The 18,573-nt window shown below is 52.1% G+C and overlaps 6 protein-coding genes across 6 annotated transcripts; 3 read left to right on the top strand and 3 right to left on the bottom strand.

Moving 5' to 3' along the window:
* Positions 1-1,476: 1,476 nt before the first annotated feature.
* HETIRDRAFT_325164 (uncharacterized protein) lies at positions 1,477-1,797 on the bottom strand (the record flags this gene model as incomplete). The annotated part of the gene is made up of 1 exon (XM_009551598.1): positions 1,477-1,797. One exon carries the CDS (start codon positions 1,795-1,797, stop codon positions 1,477-1,479), a length of 321 nt encoding a protein of 106 aa, XP_009549893.1.
* A 3,575-nt stretch (positions 1,798-5,372) lies between these two features.
* Positions 5,373-6,401, bottom strand: HETIRDRAFT_325551 (uncharacterized protein; the record flags this gene model as incomplete). Its single annotated transcript, XM_009551597.1, has 5 exons — positions 5,373-5,600; positions 5,647-5,782; positions 5,829-6,045; positions 6,108-6,235; positions 6,289-6,401. Coding segments are annotated over 5 exons (822 nt in total), but the record flags the coding sequence as incomplete, so codon positions are not given.
* Positions 6,402-7,886: 1,485 nt separating this feature from the next.
* Positions 7,887-11,296, top strand: HETIRDRAFT_215561 (uncharacterized protein; the record flags this gene model as incomplete). Its single annotated transcript, XM_009551596.1, has 2 exons — positions 7,887-10,062; positions 10,122-11,296. Coding segments are annotated over 2 exons (3,351 nt in total), but the record flags the coding sequence as incomplete, so codon positions are not given.
* Positions 11,297-12,438: 1,142 nt separating this feature from the next.
* Positions 12,439-13,860, top strand: HETIRDRAFT_325330 (uncharacterized protein; the record flags this gene model as incomplete). The annotated part of the gene is made up of 1 exon (XM_009551595.1): positions 12,439-13,860. A coding segment is annotated over one exon (1,422 nt), but the record flags the coding sequence as incomplete, so codon positions are not given.
* HETIRDRAFT_55591 (uncharacterized protein) lies at positions 13,861-14,496 on the top strand (the record flags this gene model as incomplete). Its single annotated transcript, XM_009551353.1, has 1 exon — positions 13,861-14,496. One exon carries the CDS (start codon positions 13,861-13,863, stop codon positions 14,494-14,496), a length of 636 nt encoding a protein of 211 aa, XP_009549648.1.
* Positions 14,497-14,984: 488 nt separating this feature from the next.
* HETIRDRAFT_429071 (uncharacterized protein) lies at positions 14,985-18,434 on the bottom strand (the record flags this gene model as incomplete). The annotated part of the gene is made up of 12 exons (XM_009551594.1): positions 14,985-15,127; positions 15,155-15,337; positions 15,399-15,696; positions 15,751-16,617; positions 16,667-16,830; positions 17,065-17,213; positions 17,291-17,447; positions 17,602-17,650; positions 17,710-17,731; positions 17,975-18,065; positions 18,104-18,207; positions 18,277-18,434. 12 exons carry the CDS (start codon positions 18,432-18,434, stop codon positions 14,985-14,987), a joined length of 2,385 nt encoding a protein of 794 aa, XP_009549889.1.
* Between the last annotated feature and the right edge of the window lie 139 nt (positions 18,435-18,573).

The raw sequence follows: 18,573 nt of genomic DNA, 5'->3' as shown, positions 1-18,573 counted from the left end.
TAATAACCAGTAGCAGGCATTGGCTAACAATAACAACTTTAATGATCTTGTATGCAAGGCCAAGGTACTAAGGTCTTTATAGCCTCTTGTGGCAGCTTGGCAGCTGCCAACAAAGTGGCTAGGGGCATCAATGCATATTTTTCTCTTTCTATGTCCTTTTAAAGGCAGCTGTAAAGTCAGCAAAAGAGCTACAAGATTATGGTACAGGCATATATGAAGAAGAGTAATATGCTAAAATAGTATAAAATGTGCCACATTTTTATTTTCTTACTGATAGAGCAGTAGTACTTACTATTTCCTACTGCTAATTAAAGACTTCTTGGTATAGAATTAGTGCTAATATCATGAAATTAGAAACCAATCCAATGCTTACAATGTGTTGCTCCCAATTAGGAAATTAGACACTTTTAGATGCTATTAACACTTTTAGATACTTTTAGATGCTATTAGATATAATCCAGAGCTAATACAAGGGGGTGTTTTTCCAGATATAGCCTAGGGTAAAAGGATCCAATGGGCTCCCTGTACCCCAAGTGCCATGACAGATGCAGCTCAAGTCCATCCACTTGGTATGCCAAATCTCAAGGACCCCTTGAATAAAGCAGAAGGATTTGAAGTTCCCTGGCTTGCTTGAAAGGTAAGCCTTCACTTTGTTTATGTTTGTGAAGGTTAACCCATTTCCAGTAAAAAATAAAATATCACCTTAGGCGGTTGATTCTTCAATACCAATTTGTGACAAGGAGTCAACTATGGCATCCTTTGCACTGTGTGGAGTGATTTCCTGGGCACTGTTCATGCCCAAGGGATAAATCTTGGTATGCCAATAGGAGTTGATCTAATGCTCCACAGCCTTCTCTTTAAATAGACATGCCACCAGTATATGATAACTAGCAAGGTCTGGAATGTAAGCCACAAGAGCAGCCAGCCAGTGGTACAATGCCACTTTCTCTAAATGGCTGCAGTTGATGTTGTCCGCAAGTGTTTCCACTGTAAGCATCTCATGTTCTCTTCTTGCATAGAGATCTAAAATTGGCTAAAGTTTAAAGGCTCCATCTGGACAGTCTTCCATTTCCACCACTGTGCCCCCTGTGCCAGTAATCATGCAACTCTCACCTCCCATGTATCGCTTTCAATAATGTGCATACACCTGCACATTATCAATAACTGTCATGAAGTGCTTTTCACCTGTCTTGACCAGTGTGCAAAGCACGACGCATTCCTCCTATGCCATTTGGACTAGTGTGCAACATGTAGTTGAAAAAGGTGTGCATTTCACTAAGCAACTGCCCACTCTGTAAATAGAATGATAGGCTTTTGAACCAAATAGTGCGATGGACTGACAGAGCAGCAACAAATTAGCCCACTGATTCCTAATATAGACAAGCTCGCTCAAGATACTTGTGAAAGCCTGAAAAATGAATGGGTAAGTATAGCCTGTCAAGAACTCATCAAGATTCCACTCACAATCCATTTATGTTAGTACACGCGTGCTGTCATTCTTCGACATTTCTTCACAGATTTTGGTGCCACAAATTTCCATAATAGGTGCCAAGTAGTCGGTGCATGTGTCTTATAGGTCTTGCGCAGTGCCTCAAATGAAAACCCACTGACAATGTTCCATGAGATGCCAACCCTTGCGATGGTCTCTTTCTCTTGTGGTGTGGTGTCTGTGATCTGTGGGACCATGGATGTGGTGTCTGTGATCTGTGGGACCATGGATAGCGGCTCTGTTGTCATTGCATTAGGACCTCCAGCAAGATCATTTGAGCACACCACACTCTCTTCTGTAGGTTCCATTGCTTCTGCCTTGCTGTCACCTGATCCTGTTGTCACCTGTCCATCTCCATTCAGCAGTGTGTCTTCTATGTCATCCCATGCGTTCTCTGAACCTGAATCCACATCTTCAATTGGCAGCACTTGCAGATTTGTTTCTGGCTCATTTGGCAGCAGTGGATGAGAAGATATGGGTATTGAAACCTCTTGTATTTGTGGTGCTTTGGTTGCAAGGACAATGCCTTCCTCACTCAGTGCTTCCGATTTCTTTTGTGAGGCATGCACTTGAAGATGAGATTTCTCTGATGAAAGGTAGTTTGATTCTTTTGTCAGTTAGGATATAACGAGCTCCAGGGCCCAGGTAGATAGTCCAGGGTATGCATGCCTGATGTCTGAGTACTTTGTGTCCACTGAGACACTGAGAAGTACTGGTGCGTGTCAGGTTGAAAGTATGGTGGTCGGGCTGCCTTGCTACAATACATGAGCTTCATGATGTCACAGGGCTTGTACTCTGTGCTCCCGGACAGAAATTTTGCTACATATTGTCCATGGCTGTCAGATCGGAAGGATATCCCTTTTGCTTTTTTTTTGGCAGGATTTTCCATGACTGATTGTTTTCTAGGCTCGGCAAAGAGCTTGTGCAGGAACTCCCCAAGAGTCTAGTCAGCCTCCTGAATCTTCACCAGAATGTCATTAAGCTTTTAACTGTCTAGGCGCCACAGTTTGTATGGGCGATGATATGCTAGTGATGCTTCTGAGTGCAAAACACACCCAAGAAACACCCCTATAAGCACAGGTAGGCAGGAGCTGGTTCTAGTATGCAAGAAACTATAACCTGTGGAACAACCAACAAAAAAGCATACTAAAAGTGTTTGGAGTGTAGCAAACAAACAACTCCAAAATTGAAATATTTGGTTGGTCAGTTGGTTGGGCAGTTGGGCAGTCAGTTGGTCAGTTGGTAGGTTAGTCAGTCGGTCAGTAGGTCAGTTGGTCGGTCAGTGTTTCATTGGGATTTAATCAGGATGCAAAGGGAAGGGAATAGGTGTGAGGCCACACTAGACACTGGCAGAGGGTGACATACTAGATGAGAGGAAGAGAGCAAGATGACAAGGGCTCTGACAGAGGGCTGCAATCAAATGCAACAACACAAACAAAGGGGAAAACTGTGAATAAGGGTTGGAATGCAATAGCTCAAAGTCTTATGGACACAAGCACACAAATGGAGTTGGAACAAGGGGGGAGCCAAAGCTGATGTATTGCAAGGCCATAGGTGCTCTTTTATAGTAAGTCCAAATAGGTACAAGATAAGGAGATCGGCAGAGGCATAGAACAATCGGAAATGTGTGCCAAGAGTGATCAAAGGTAAAGAAGATAAGAGAGTGATGTTGCAAACACTATAAGATAAGAAGCAATAACTCTAAATTCTAAATAAGTGGAGAGATTGCCAAGGTGAGTCCACATGGACCTGAAGATAAGAATCACATGCCACATGGGTAAACCATTTAAAAACTTGGGAGCTCTGAGGATAACAAAGGATAGGTCAACAGAAGTTATAAGAATAATAAGAGATAGAAAGACAGATCCATTCTAAGTCAACAAAGTGTTCGGCTGCCTCCAATTTGGGACACCGAAGCCGACCGAATGTGCCGACCATGTAAAGCATACTGAACCGATTGGCGATCAGCCGTGACAGTCTGTGGAGAGCCCCTACTGCTAAGAGTGATGATAGATGGATAAGATGACTGTGAACAGCTCCAAACAACTGTGCAGAGGTCTAAATGCAAAGTTGGCACCTGACAAATAGCTGAGATCGCCAAACGGATCAGGATCGGTCAGTCCTAAGTATGCCAAATGGTCAAATAATACTGAAAAGCTGTGAAAAGTGGGGTATTGGTGCCTAGAAAACACCCATGCTCATCAGCGAGCTGCAGGTTGACCATCTGCTTTCCTCTTTGGTGGGTTTGTCTTATATTGCGGGGTTTGTGTCTAAGGCAGGTTGATCATTAGTGTCTGATAGAAGAGTGAATGTTGAATATAGTCATGAGATTGGCTCCCTTGTGTCCCATAGAATGAGGGATTCATGATATGTGACCTGCAACTCAGATTTACACTGCTCGGAGGGTCATGCTTATGTATGGTAATCATGCTGACGATGTTGTCATCGAGCTGATGTTCGATTGATTATCAATCACGGCATTGCTCGGCAGGAGGCCTCAAACCCTTGAGCGCGACCGGCTAAAGCCAAAATCCATACTACCTGCAAGGTTTGATCATTTGGAAGCAGACCTTAACACAGAACAACTGCAATCTTCTGTGTTGGTCAGCAGCGGAGACTACATCAGGAAAAGCGCGCAGATCTTCCATGGCCGGACACGGCCTGGGAAGGCTATGTAAGCGGGGGGTGGTGACACGGCCTCGCCAGGCGCCGCCGGTCTTGTAAGAGTCGGGAAGGGTAACATGAAAATGGCCATCATGGCGAGATTTGGTCAGTCTGACGAGATCTCGCCAGTCTGGCCAGTCTCGGCAGCTCATATCAGATTCCTCCACCCTGGGCAGGTCATTCAAGAATAGATATATCATGAATGTCATTGTCAATGTTTGCAGGCTCCACATTCTCATGTCTGATCCACTCGGACTGGCAAGCTCGTTTATAAAATTCGATGTCCTTGTCATTATACACTAGCTATACTAATACACAGGAGTTTGAAAGACATACGATGCATGCCGTTACAGATCAGGGGAAATGCATAGTACCTAGGAAGTGCGTAACGGCTGCATTCTTGTCGGGCGCTTCGCTGAAGATCCAGGATGAGTTTTTGGGCGTTTTATCTCAGCGCCAGCTGGAGGGTCATCTGCAGGCTTGCGCTTGGGTCGTGGCCTCGGCTTCGGGTGAGAGGTGACACCAGAGCTGCTGGCAACCGGTGGGCATGTCAAATGGCGGCTAGGGGATGTGTGAGGAGACAAGTTGGTCCACATAGTAGATGAAGATGCTGCCTGAGGGCCAGGTGAAGACAACGGAGTCAGGGGATCCAGCACAAAAGACACCGTCTTCACAGGGAGTGGAGCGACTGGGTACGCGGGAGCTAAAGAATCCAAATTCTCTTGAGTCGTCTCGATGGTTGGTGAAGCAGGCGCAGGTGGAGTTTGTGTGTTGGCACTCGACTCAGATATAGCAGCAGGTGCAGGTGCAGGTCGCGTGTCGGCACTTGATTCAAATACAGCAGGCGCAGGCACAGGTTCTGTATCAGCACTTGATTCAGATGCAGCAGGAACAGAGTCTGTTTAGAACCACGATCATATCAGTATTGCCATAATTGAATTACATGAAGGAGAATACTTGTTGCTCGGCACAACTCGTGTTCCTCACGCCGCGCAGCAAAAAAATCTGCATTGGTCATTTCACGGTCTTTGGGGGACTTTTCAGTGGTTTGAAGGTCTTCATCAGTGTAAAAGATTTTCCTGTAATGATTGAGCATCAGGCAGGTATCAAAAAAGAGACTACATGCTTGTTCCAATATTGAAGAGTGTCCTTGGCCCAGTCCGGATCATTCTCGAATGCAGCAATGATATTGTCGACAAATGCATGGTAATTGAAGCCATCACTGCCCTCGGTGTCCCAGCTTTTCGTCGAGCCCAGGGCAAATCGTGTCTGCAATAGAAATAAGTATGGCAATAGTAGTGTTCACTTGACGTACATGTGCGGCGGCGTAAGCAATTAGCATTGGCGTCATGCGCTGGATGCCAAGCTTTCGGGCATTGCTGCGGGGGTTGATTGTGCCACTTATCCTATCGACGGACAACGGGCACGTGTATAACGTTTGGGCAACCTAAAATGACTAGTTAGCAAGATTAGTGACTTAGAATGAAACTTACGTGGATGAGAATATGCCCATGCGCAAATCCTTCATATGGCTGGAGACGATTATACAAATCGGGATCTTGGTACATGAATGCCGGCATCAGATCTGCGCTGATGCTCAGCCGTCCATCTTTCAGTTTGCAAAAGGTTCTATAAATGATGTTAGCGAGTATACTTTTGCGAGATGCAAACTTACCCGTCAGCATCTTTTTTCCATTCACTGACCCAGCGTGCAGGCATCAGATAGAATGCTGTTTGGGGGTGATCAAACCCTCGTCCAGTCTTTGTGACTTCAGAGAGCGGAGGGACAAGGCCAGCATTGAGGAGCTTTGGAATGAATTTGAGGATCTGGCCTTTGATGCTGTTGGTGTCGTCACTGCGTCCTTGTGCACCAGCCTTATTCATCTGTAAAGCTATGGTCAACGTATGCACGCATATAGTGACCTCTCAAAACAAAATAAGCGCATATATCCACTTGCCGTCTCGAGTGCCTTGTTTGCAAGGTCACCATTGCCTGGCTGTTTGGCCAATTGGCCCAACTGCGGGACATAGCTCACGATCGCGTTGTATATGCGTCGGTACTGGGCCTTCTCTTTGTCAGATCTGGCGCACAATGGAAAGGTCAGAAGAAGACGAAGGTCATGATGAAGACCTACACTTCTCCAGCCATCAAGGCATGGAGTTTGGTGGAGTTGTCAGTGCTTCTGGACAAGCAGTTGATGCTGTGCCAAAAAGCTTGTTCGAGGGGTCGGAAAGGGTCTATACCCTTCCGGTGATGAGCATGCACCCGCGCTAGGGTCCGAGGGAGGGATTCGGGAAGCTTTGGGGAGATACCGAACAGTGCTAGACAAGTACCGAAGACGCCGACTTTTACCGAACACGGTCGGTCCCTACCCGACCAACGACAAGCCACCGAAGGACGATTCGGCAGCACTTGGGTCAGTTCGCCCACACTTCACGTACTTACCATGACCGCACAGGAGGGTTACGATAGGTGTGTACGAGATCGGAGCCAGTATTCCGTATCGGCCGATGTCCTCCGTGAGTCAGTCGGTCCTTATCACTTATCGTCCCGACTTCCGCATGGTTGGTCAAACGCAATCTTACACCATTGCTTGGCCACCCTGGTCGTACGATACCTCTTCTTTATTTTTCATTGGTTCTCCAACGCCTGTTCCTGCTACCTACACTCGGGCGACGGATCCCGAACGTTCGGGATTTCGACATCACTGATTACCTTTTACCTTATCACCTTCGGAACCCATATGGACATCTCACCTACCTCCTTATCTTCTCTGATCGCCAAGGCTTGGCGCCCATTCGACATCTACTCTCATTTCTTGTTTAATATTTTACTTAGGGGCTCAGTTTACTATAAAAACCTACATACAACTCTGGAATAAACCAGCTTTCGCACCCCACAGTTCAGAGCTCATTCGCACTCGTCTCAACCATCGAAATCGTCTTCATCGACTCCCGAAAACTTGTCATCCTCGTCGTTCGGCCTCATTCGCGTTCGTACTCGTCTCTTCGCTCGTACCCCCATCCTCCCTCGTCTATTTTGTCAGAGTCCCGTGTGGCTCTTGAAGCACGTAGTTGTCGGTCGCGACACTACCTTCTCGTTACCGACCGAATCCCCGACATGACTGACCGAACGTTCGGTCGGTGTTCGGCGCAGTCCCGAAACCGTTCGGGCGCTATAATCTCATACTCCCCGTTGCTTCTCAGTACGCCATCGATTTCTAAAGTCATCACTAACAATTCCTTGTGTATTAGATACTAGCTCCAGCACCCCCTGCATTAGAGGTTGTTTTGGTGTTGTGCCCGGCACTTAGAGCCACCTCTAGCATATCATTTTGGAGCCCACCGCGAGGGGTTAGTATTCAAAATTACCTCAAGGAATCTACGTCGCTCATCCCGACCAACAGCGGAGCGCGAAGAACGACAAACAGTTATCGATAGCTTCAATACTCAGGAAACATCTGCCGACCGAAGTTTGTTCGGAGACGCCGATATAGTCCCAGAACACTTATCCCACCATCACTACCTTGATCTCGAATCCTCGCCAGCGCTCTCACCACCACCCGACTCCACTTTCTTCTTAACCCCACCTTCGTCGCCGAACCGATCGTTACTCCCACCGATTTCCCCTATCCTCGACCTTGCACTCTTAGAACAATCACCCCCGTCTCCTATCCCATCTCTCCACGACTCCATCTCTCCGTTAATCCCACGCAGCCCCGTCTTCTGGACGCCGACCATCCGACCGACTTCACTAGAACGCTCCTTCGAACCAGCGACTCCATCCCCGATCACCTTAGAAAACAATACCTTCTCCCCCACCTTTGACTTTCTCACTATGGCGACCCCATCCATGCCCGCTCGTGGAGATCGAACGGCCCCGACCTTTGACCCCCATCAACCCCGCGAATTGAGACGATATTTCTCCGATCTGGACTTCCACTTCGTTCGGTCTGCGGTAGTGGACGAACAAGAAAGAAAGAAACACGCTTGCCGATTCCTAGATGTTGACACCTGTGAGCTTTGGGAATCGCTCACCACTTTCACCGATGCCACGAAGACCTTCAAGGAGTTCTGCGAAGAGGTCTACAGGCTATACCCCGGATCGGAGGAAGAACGCAAATGGTCGGTATCGGATATGGACAAGCTAGTCGGCGAAACGAGCAGGGTCGGCATCTTGTCTCTCAGCGAACTCGGCGACTATCATCGGCGATTCCTGGCGATCATGGTATTCCTCCTCAGCAAGGCACGGATCTCGGTCGCCGAACAAGGACGCGCCTTCGCTAGAGGATTCCAACCGGAGCTATGGGCAAGAATCTCTCAACGTCTACAACTCAAGTTCCCCAATCATTTCCCAGACGACCCATACAACCTCCAAGACATCCACGACACGGCCCGATTCGTCTTGCACGGCACCACGTCCGCCTACAGCACGATCCCTACCGACATCTCTCGAGCAGCCCCCGCCACGCCGCCCACCAACGCGATCAAGGCCGAAGACCTGGCGACCATGTTCGAACGGCTCACCGACACCTTTGTCAAGGCCATCACAGCTCAGGGGACGACCAGGCCAGCCGATCGACCATCCCGACAGCCAGGACAAGGCGGCGACAACTGCATGTTCTGCGGCAGTCCCGAACACTTCATGCGCGCCTGTCCCGAGGTCACCGAATACATTCGGATCGGAAAATGCAAGAGGAATATCGAGGGGAAGGTGGTATTGTCAAGTGGGGCATTCGTACCGAGAGAAATCACGGGTAGTAACCTGAAGGACCGAGTTGACGAATGGCATCGCAGGAATCCAGGCCAGTTGGCGACCGGACAGATGATGTTTACGGTAAACGCGGTGCCGACTCACCCGATGACGATAGCCTCCCGTCACGATTCACCCTCATTGCTGGATGTCACCCCGACTTACCAACTCACCGACGTCCAGCGAATCGCGAGCCTCGAACACGAACTATTCGCGCTCCGAACGCAGGGCGCAAGGGCACGCGAAATGGCGCAGGCAGGACGTTCGGCACCTACCCCTTCACCGGCCCCCGAACGACGAGCGAGGACCGAAACTCCCGAACCCGAACCCCGACCGACCACCCCGACTCAGCGACCACCCCCGGTACCAGCCAAGGACGATGCTCCGATCCACCCATATGCCAAAGCCCAGGACGCCACCTATGCACCGCCACACGACCGCAACATGGGAGCCCCGGCGAAGATACCATTGGCAAAGAAGGACGCTCCGGCCTACAAAACCACGGCACCGATCTACGACGAGAAGGTAGCAGCTGAGGTCTACAACAGGGCAATGGCCACTCAGGTGACGCTTACCCAGCGCGAACTACTCTCTCTCTCCGCCGAAGTCCGTTCACAGGTCAGGGAAGCCACGTCGGCACGCCGATCGCCTGCCAGAGACGCCAGCAATGTTCGGACCTTCTACCAAGATGCCGATCTACCCTATGCCATCGACGACCTCGAACCACCGACTCGACCGACCGTCTCCTCCTTCGTCAATGTCCTGCACCAACCGGAAACACCCCCGCCGGGCGCGATCATCATCCCCGACATGTACGAAACGTACCTGAAGAATCTACAGCCCGGTCAGGTTCCTCAGCCATTGATAGTTGCTAAAGAATCGTCTGCCCTAAGGTCTATTGTTCCCCTCGTCGATCATCAGCAGGAAGTCGAATGCGTCATCGACCCGGGTTCACAAGTCATTGCCATGTCGGAAGGCATTTGCAACGAACTGGCGCTCATCTACGACCCCGAAATCGTCCTCAATATGCAGTCGGCGAACGGCGAAATCGACCGATCCTTGGGCCTGGCACGCAACGTGCCATTCCTCATCGGCGACATCACCCTGTACCTCCAAGTCCACATCATTCGGAACCCCGCCTATGACGTTCTCCTCGGTCGGCCATTCGACATCCTCACCGAAAGTATCGTCAAAAATTATTCAAACGAAGACCAGACGATCACCATCAGCGACCCGAACACGGGACGACGAGCCACCATTCCGACGATCAGACGAGGACCCCCTCGAGTCCTTCACCGAAGACAAGCGGGTTTTCGCGACTCGATGAATTGATCCGAGATCAAGGAGAAGTTGCACTGATCATTTCCACCGATCATGATACCCCCCATTTCCCACTTATCGAAGCGTCCTCAGATTTCCATTCTCCATCTCCCTCTCGTCGCGATCTTTGTCTCAAGTACATTATGGCCTCCGATTTGGGGCCCGAAAATCATCTCAAAAACAATCTCGATTCCGATATGTTGTCCTTATTCTCCTCATTCGTTCCCGGTTCTCTCCATTCCACTAATATCGCCGACCCGGTCACCATTTTCGCCGCCAAGCGCAAGTACAAACCGGTCGCACAGAAAACACGACCAGTCTTGGCCGACCTCCTCGAAAAGTTCCGAATCGTTCGGAACATCCTCGGTGACCCTCTCGCTGCCCTTCCGACGCTGACACCGAACCCCCCACCCTTCACGCCGACCGGCAGATACACAGCCGAACGACGCGACCTCATCGACAAAGTCCACTTGGACGACTTCCTTTGGCCAGCCGAACGACAGCTCATGCACCATTTCATGTGTCTACAAGAGATGGGATTTGCCTGGGACGATTCGGAACGCGGACGTTTCCGCGAGGATTTCTTTCCTCCAGTCAATATGCCGGTGGTCGAACACAAGCCCTGGGTTCAACGCAACATTCCGATTCCACCAGGCATCTACGACGAAGTGTGCCGACTTATCAAAACCAAGATCGCCGCTGGAGTCTATGAGCCGTCGAATTCGTCCTACCGATCGCGCTGGTTTACGGTTGTCAAGAAGACGAATAGCACCTCCACTGGCACCAAACTCCGAATCGTTCACAGCCTCGAACCCCTGAACGCCGTCACCATCCAGCATTCAGGTGTGCCCCCATATACCGATCAGATCGCTGAACAGTTTGCAGCTCGCGCCTGCGGCGGCATTCTGGATCTCTATGTCGGCTATGACAAACGAGGGCTCTCCGAATCATCTCGCGACTTCACCACGTTCCAGACCCCATTCGGCGCCCACCGACTCGTCACCCTACCCATGGGATGGACGAATTCGGTCCCGATCTTCCACGACGACGTCACCCACATCCTCCAGCCAGAGATACCAGACACCACCATTCCTTTCATCGACGATGTTCCGATTCGGGGCCCGCCAACCCGATACGAACTTCCGAACGGCGGCTTCGAGACGCATCCCGACAACCCCGGCATACGACGGTTTGTGTGGGAACACTTTCAAGGCCTCAATCGAGTGGTTCAGCGGATGAAGTATAGCGGAGGGACCTTTTCGGGACACAAGGCGACACTCTGCGCAGCCGAAATCACGGTGGTCGGCCATCGGTGCACGTATGAAGGACGATTACCCGACGAATCTAGGGTAGAGTCAATTATGAAGTGGGGACCTTGCAGGGATCTCTCTGACGTTTGGGCATTTTTGGGGACGATCGGTGTCGTTCGGATCTTCATTCGGAATTTTGCACACAGGGCGCATGCACTGACAATGTTAACGCGCAAAGATTTTCCATTCGTGTTCGGCCCAGACCAGATAGCGGCCCAGGACGACCTCCGGTCGGTGTTACGACTGCTCGTCGGTAACCCCAAGAGTAGGAGGTTCTTCCCTAGGTCACTCGTGGAGGATGTGTGGAACGGTGGTCTCGACTGTACGTGCAGCACAGGAGCCAGAAGTGTATTGCGATATAACAATGAAGGCTGCAGTAGGTAGACTGCAGCGAATGAAGGGTAGACAGTATGAAGACTGCCTAAGAACGAAGGAGTACTGTAGGAAGACAGTACTGAACGAAGAGAATAGACTGAAGATCGTCAGCCTATTCTATGGGCCTTTTATACTACTTTGGGAAGTAGGGCGTGAGAATACCGAATATGTATCTGTAGGTATTCTCTAAGTCGTCTCTCTCAATAACGACTACTCTTGTGCTTCTCCGTTGGTCTCCTTCCGGCCAGGAGAGACTAGGAGGTTCATGCCCTGCGTGTGAGTAATTTATAAGGCGGCGTTCCATGCCCGCTAATACAATAGGCCCGTGATACTCGACCAACGATAAGGTGATCCGTTGGGAGTGGATGACCAAGGTTAATATCTGTACCTTGGTGTACGCCTCAACCTGTGAGGCCGCGTGATATTTGTGATGATCGTGTCGGTATAGACCGCCGTTAAGGCCCGACAGAACGTGATCATAACAGTCGGCACTTCTCGAATCGCCAGCCCTGCGGCCGATCGACTATGGGTCGGCAGCCAACGTCATCCTCGCCGTCGATACCTCTCAAATTGCGGTCGGCTTCCACCTCTGTCAATGCGCACTCGACAATCCGCGGGTTCGGTATTATGCCCGATTCGGCTCCATCACCCTTAACGACCGCGAATCACGATTCTCCCAACCCAAGCTCGAACTCTACGGCCTCTTCCGTGCCCTCCGATCGCTCAAAATGTATCTCATCGGCGTTCGGAACCTGATAGTCGAAGTAGACGCACGCTACATCAAGGGCATGCTCACTAACCCGGATCTCGAACCCAGCGCCAGCATCAATCGGTGGATCGTCTCCATCCTCACCTTCCATTTCACACTTGTCCACGTCCCCGGCACCTCTCATGGCCCCGATGGCCTCTCCCGACGACCACCACAACCCTCCGATCGACCCGAACCCGAAGACGACTTTGACGACTGGATCGACAATCTCTACGGCTTCCTCCATCAGATCAACAACACGTTCCCCACCTCCATCTCAACCTCGACAACCACCATCTTCACCTCCTCGCTCATAGGCAACCTCCCGACCGATACCGAGTCCGACGACGAAGGCCCGACCATCGACTACTCAGATATCCCAAGATCGCAAAAAGCTTTGGAAGCCGAAGAACGCCTATGGTTGGTCCGCGACTGGCACCGAACATTGGTTCGGCCCCCTTCTCTCTCCGACTCCGAATATGCGACTTTTCTACGATATTGCACTGAGTTCTTTATCGCAGCCGACAAGCTATGGAGAAAAGACTCACACGGCCGACACAAGATTGTTGCAGCCCCCTCTAGTCGGATCACAATTCTCACTGCCGCCCACGACGACGTCGCTCACAAGGGTTTCTACGCCACGACTGCCTTGATCGCCGAACGCTTCTGGTGGCCGCACATGAGGCAAGACATTTCCTGGTTTGTTCGGACCTGTCACCTTTGCCAGATTCGCCAGACTCGCAACGTCCTCATTCCCCCAACCGTCGCCACGCCTGCACCACTCTTCGCGAAGATGTATATGGACACCATGCACATGCCGACCGCTGGTGGTTTCAAGTATCTCCTTCAAGGTCGCTGTTCAGTATCGCACTACCCCGAATTCCGAATGCTGCGACGCGAAACAAGCTCAGCCCTCGCCGACTGGATCTTCGAGGATATCCTGTGCCGATGGGGAACATTGGTAGAGATCGTCTCCGACAACGGACCAGCGTTCGTCAAGGCGCTCGACCAGTTAGCGAAAAAGTACCACGTTCGGCACATCCGCATTTCGGGCTACAATTCCCGCGCCAACGGCATCGCCGAACGACCTCACTTCGACGTTCAGCAGGCCCTGTTCAAAGCCGTTGATGGAGATCAGGCCAAGTGGAATTGTGCAGCTCATTTCGTATTCTGGGCTGATCGCATTACTGTTCGGCGCTGAATGGGTTGCTCGCCATACTTCGCAGCGACCGGAACCCATCCCCTTCTCCCCCTCGACATCGCCGAAGCCACCTACCTCCTGCCACCGCCGCCCACAACCCTCAGCACCACCGACCTCATCACCCGACGGGCCATAGCCTTGCAGAAACGCCGATCGGACCTCGCCCACCTTCGCAGCTCAGTTGTCGGCGCCCGTGTCCAGGCCGCCATCCGATTCGAACAACAGCATTCGGCCACCCTTCGCGACTTCAATTTCCACCGAGACTCGCTTGTCCTGATGCGCAACACAGCCATAGAAAAGGCGCTCAATCGGAAGATGCGTCCACGATATTTGGGACCTTTGCTGGTGATTTCTAGGAACCGAGGAGGAGCGTATATTCTGGCCGAACTTGACGGATTGGTCTTTGATCGGCCAGTGGCAGCATTCCGCATTATTCCTTACTTTGCTCACAGATCTCTGAAGCTCTCCGACCTTGAAGCCCTCCTCGACATCTCACAAGCACGCCTTCGGGCCATGGAAGAATCCAGATCGAACGACGACGACGCTGAAGACGACGACGCCGACGAAGAGGATACCGACACCAGCTCCATCCGATCAGCAGAAGACGACGATGTGGCTTCGGCGACTTCCGACTAGACCCACCCTCCCACTCTTCGCTCTCTTCGGTCGGTGACTGGGGACAGTCACGATTTCAGTAGGGAGGAGGATGCACAGATATACCCATTCCTTATTCCAATTTATTCGTCACAGACATGGACTGACACCCGATTATTTCCGCATCTCTTAGTACTTTTGCCGCCGACCAATCGCCGACCGAATAGTCGGCACTCATTTTCCCCATCACTCCTTCAAGTACCAAGCCGCATTGAAGACTTCTTCCGATTTGCGCAAAACCATAGGGTTTTATGCCTGTGATGACATACTGAGGCTTCCCCTAATATTCCAATTTATTCTCTTCATTTCTGCCGAACGCGTCGCTTACAAGTACATTCACACAGCCATTTCGCCGACCGATTTTCCGAAACAATGCCTCTAGTCTTCACCGAACGTCTCAGTTTAAACTCAGGACAGTCCATTCACTTTTATGATACATTTTACTATACGACAGAACCCTCGAAGCTATTCTACTCATCGGGAAGAAAGTCGTCCGACACCGACCTTCCCGAATCGTCTGCCTCCGACGAGTCCTCGACCAAGACAGCGTCGGGGGACGTGGATGGACCCGCCCGCACCTCGAGCGACTCGAGCTCAGCCTGCCACATCGCGACTGATCACGCCAGCGAAGCACGCGTACCCTCAGCCACCGCGATGCGGTACCGAAGCTCAGACGCGATGCCTTGGGCGACGATGGGCGAGAGAAGAGAAGAGTCGGAAGGAGCGGGGAAGGCAGCCGAACGAGCGCGGGAAGGGCGGGTAGGAGCGAGGACGGCCCTAGCCGTGGTAGGAAGCCGCTGGACCGGCTTTCGGGTGCGAACGGCTGCACCGAACAATACCGAACGATGAGCTCCCATCTCCAATCCAACCGAAAAATAACTTACCTTTCGTTTGGGCGATGCTATCCCCGACTGACCGCACGGGGATAACCACCTCTACCTTACGACGCTTTAAGGGGCGTTCCCTCTCCTCCGCCTTGGGCGCCGACTGCTCCTTCGACTTCCCCTTCCCCTTCTCCTTCGACTTCCCCTTCCCCTTCTCCACCGGCATCCACCCGGGCTGGAAGCTACACCCCTTCGACTCCCTGGCACACTTAGTGCACGACACCAGCCCAGGTCTCTGGTAGCAACGGAACGCCTTGGTCAGAAAGGCGGTCGCACAGCGGTGACAAGTGTAGTTGGCCTAGAAGAAGGATGGTTAGCAAGAGGAAACGGCGGCAAGAGGGAGGGAACTCACCAGTACATCACCAGGTAACAACTCGGGCGGATCTTCGAGCATTTTACCGGCACCATTCCGCTCCACAGGGGACCTAACGGTCGACATTCGGCCCGTCCCAGGGCCGAGAGGAAGGACAACACGTCCAAGAGGTGGCGTCCGTTGGTGAGCAAACTCGACGACAACAGCCGCGGCCGACTGTTTGCCCTTCACGTCGGTCGGGGCAGCGGCGGCGACCCGACCCATGCTCATTCGGTCCAGGGCATCGGTTGCGGATGCAAGCGCAGAGTCAGCGGCGGACGGGTCGGGATAGGACAAGTCGGCGGACGGGTCGGGATAGGACGAGTCGGCGGACGGGTCGGGATAGGACGAGTCGGCGGACGGGTCGGGATAGGACGAGTCGGCGGACGGATCGGGATGGGATAAGTCGGCGGACGGGACAGGATGAGAAGAGGAAGCGGCGGCGGAGGGAGAAGGAGAGAGAAGGAAGAGAGGGAGAGGGAAGACGGACTCGGCCTCGAGCTCAGCCAATTGACGCTCACCCTCTTCAGGATCGAGCGAGCCATCAAACATCGCGTCCACCAGCAACTCCCGGCGCCGTTCACGATCTACTTCAGCCGACTTCCGAGCCGCAGCAGCCCGCGTCGCCTCAGCTTCGGCAGCCTCCTGTTCGGCGACGGCAACACGCTCCCTCTCCTCCACTAGTGCCTGTTCCTCGGCCGCCTGTTGTTGCTGCAAAGCGACGCGCGCCGCCCGCTGCGGCAGGATTCGCGCTCCCCATACCAGCCAGTCGTCAGTAGCCATCGGATCGAGACCACGTTCGGCCTCAGTGATAAAGTCGGCGAGTTCGGGCACGTCTTGCCCATGCGCCGAACGTTCGAAAACAGCCTGTCGGGCGTCAGCAGCCAGCAGAAGACGAGAGGAAGGACTGACTCACCACCCGTTTGGCGAACCCTTGCCCCCAGACCTCGTAATCCTCATATTCGGCAGCGCCGTCCGGGAGGGAGAGCATGTAATCGGCGAGTTTCGCCTTCAGGACAGAAATAAGGGACGACATGAGAGACGAAGAGGGAGGAAAGAAGGCGATGAGGGACTTAGTCGCTGGAGAATCAACGATCATCAGGTGATTGTGGTCACCTGACAAAGCCCCGTGCCGCTGCGTTCAGCAAAAGCCGCGATACGCGCCACCGCTCTTTGCCGACACGACTCTCACGCCAGCGTCTAGTTGGGGCACTCTAGGTCTCAGCCACTGCCTCACCTAATCAGTTGCCACGCCACCACATTTTCCACGCCATTTTTTTTTCCCGCTCCGACTCATAGCCGCCGACCACTGACTGGGGACAGTCAGGATTTCAGTAGGGAGGAGATGATGAGCATGCACCCGCGCTAGGGTCCGAGGGAGGGATTCGGGAAGCTTTGGGGAGATACCGAACAGTGCTAGACAAGTACCGAAGACGCCGACTTTTACCGAACACGGTCGGTCCCTACCCGACCGACGACAAGCCACCGAAGGACGATTCGGCAGCACTTGGGTCAGTTCGCCCACACTTCACGTACTTACCATGACCGCACAGGAGGGTTACGATAGGTGTGTACGAGATCGGAGCCAGTATTCCGTATCGGCCGATGTCCTCCGTGAGTCAGTCGGTCCTTATCACTTATCGTCCCGACTTCCGCATGGTTGGTCAAACGCAATCTTACACCATTGCTTGGCCACCCTGGTCGTACGATACCTCTTCTTTATTTTTCATTGGTTCTCCAACGCCTGTTCCTGCTACCTACACTCGGGCGACGGATCCCGAACGTTCGGGATTTCGACATCACTGATTACCTTTTACCTTATCACCTTCGGAACCCATATGGACATCTCACCTACCTCCTTATCTTCTCTGATCGCCAAGGCTTGGCGCCCATTCGACATCTACTCTCATTTCTTGTTTAATATTTTACTTAGGGGCTCAGTTTACTATAAAAACCTACATACAACTCTGGAATAAACCAGCTTTCGCACCCCACAGTTCAGAGCTCATTCGCACTCGTCTCAACCATCGAAATCGTCTTCATCGACTCCCGAAAACTTGTCATCCTCGTCGTTCGGCCTCATTCGCGTTCGTACTCATCTCTTCGCTCGTACCCCCATCCTCCCTCGTCTATTTTGTCAGAGTCCCGTGTGGCTCTTGAAGCACGTAGTTGTCGGTCGCGACACTACCTTCTCGTTACCGACCGAATCCCCGACATGACTGACCGAACGTTCGGTCGGTGTTCGGCGCAGTCCCGAAACCGTTCGGGCGCTATAATCTCATACTCCCCGTTGCTTCTCAGTACGCCATCGATTTCTAAAGTCATCACTAACAATTCCTTGTGTATTAGATACTAGCTCCAGCACCCCCTGCATTAGAGGTTGTTTTGGTGTTGTGCCCGGCACTTAGAGCCACCTCTAGCGTATCACCGGGCCCAACGACCAGCACGCTCATAGATCTTCTGGTCAAATTCAGACACCCTGTGGCGTATGAGATGACAGCCATGATCAAAAGATAACAAACTGACTGAGCATTCGCGCGCCTGTGGGTCTTCGTGATCATTGCCTGCTTGGATGCTGTTGGGTTGTTGCCTGCCAATGACTCTTCATTGACTAACTCTACATCGGAGGAGTGATCAGTATCAGATGTGACAATGGGGCGAGCCTTGTGAGCAAGACTCGACATGATGGAGAACGTGAGCGAGACGCGTTTCAAGTGCCGACAATGCGTGCACGTGCGCGGTTCCTGGTGCACTCACAAGAGAGAAAAAGGTCGCCTGACGAGTGGCGTCGTGTGTACTTTTTGTGTGCCATCAATTCTACGC

This window comes from Heterobasidion irregulare, assembly GCF_000320585.1.
Source record: "Heterobasidion irregulare TC 32-1 unplaced genomic scaffold scaffold_09, whole genome shotgun sequence".
Taxonomy (NCBI): domain Eukaryota; kingdom Fungi; phylum Basidiomycota; class Agaricomycetes; order Russulales; family Bondarzewiaceae; genus Heterobasidion; species Heterobasidion irregulare.
This window is presented reverse-complemented; position numbering and strand designations above follow the sequence as displayed.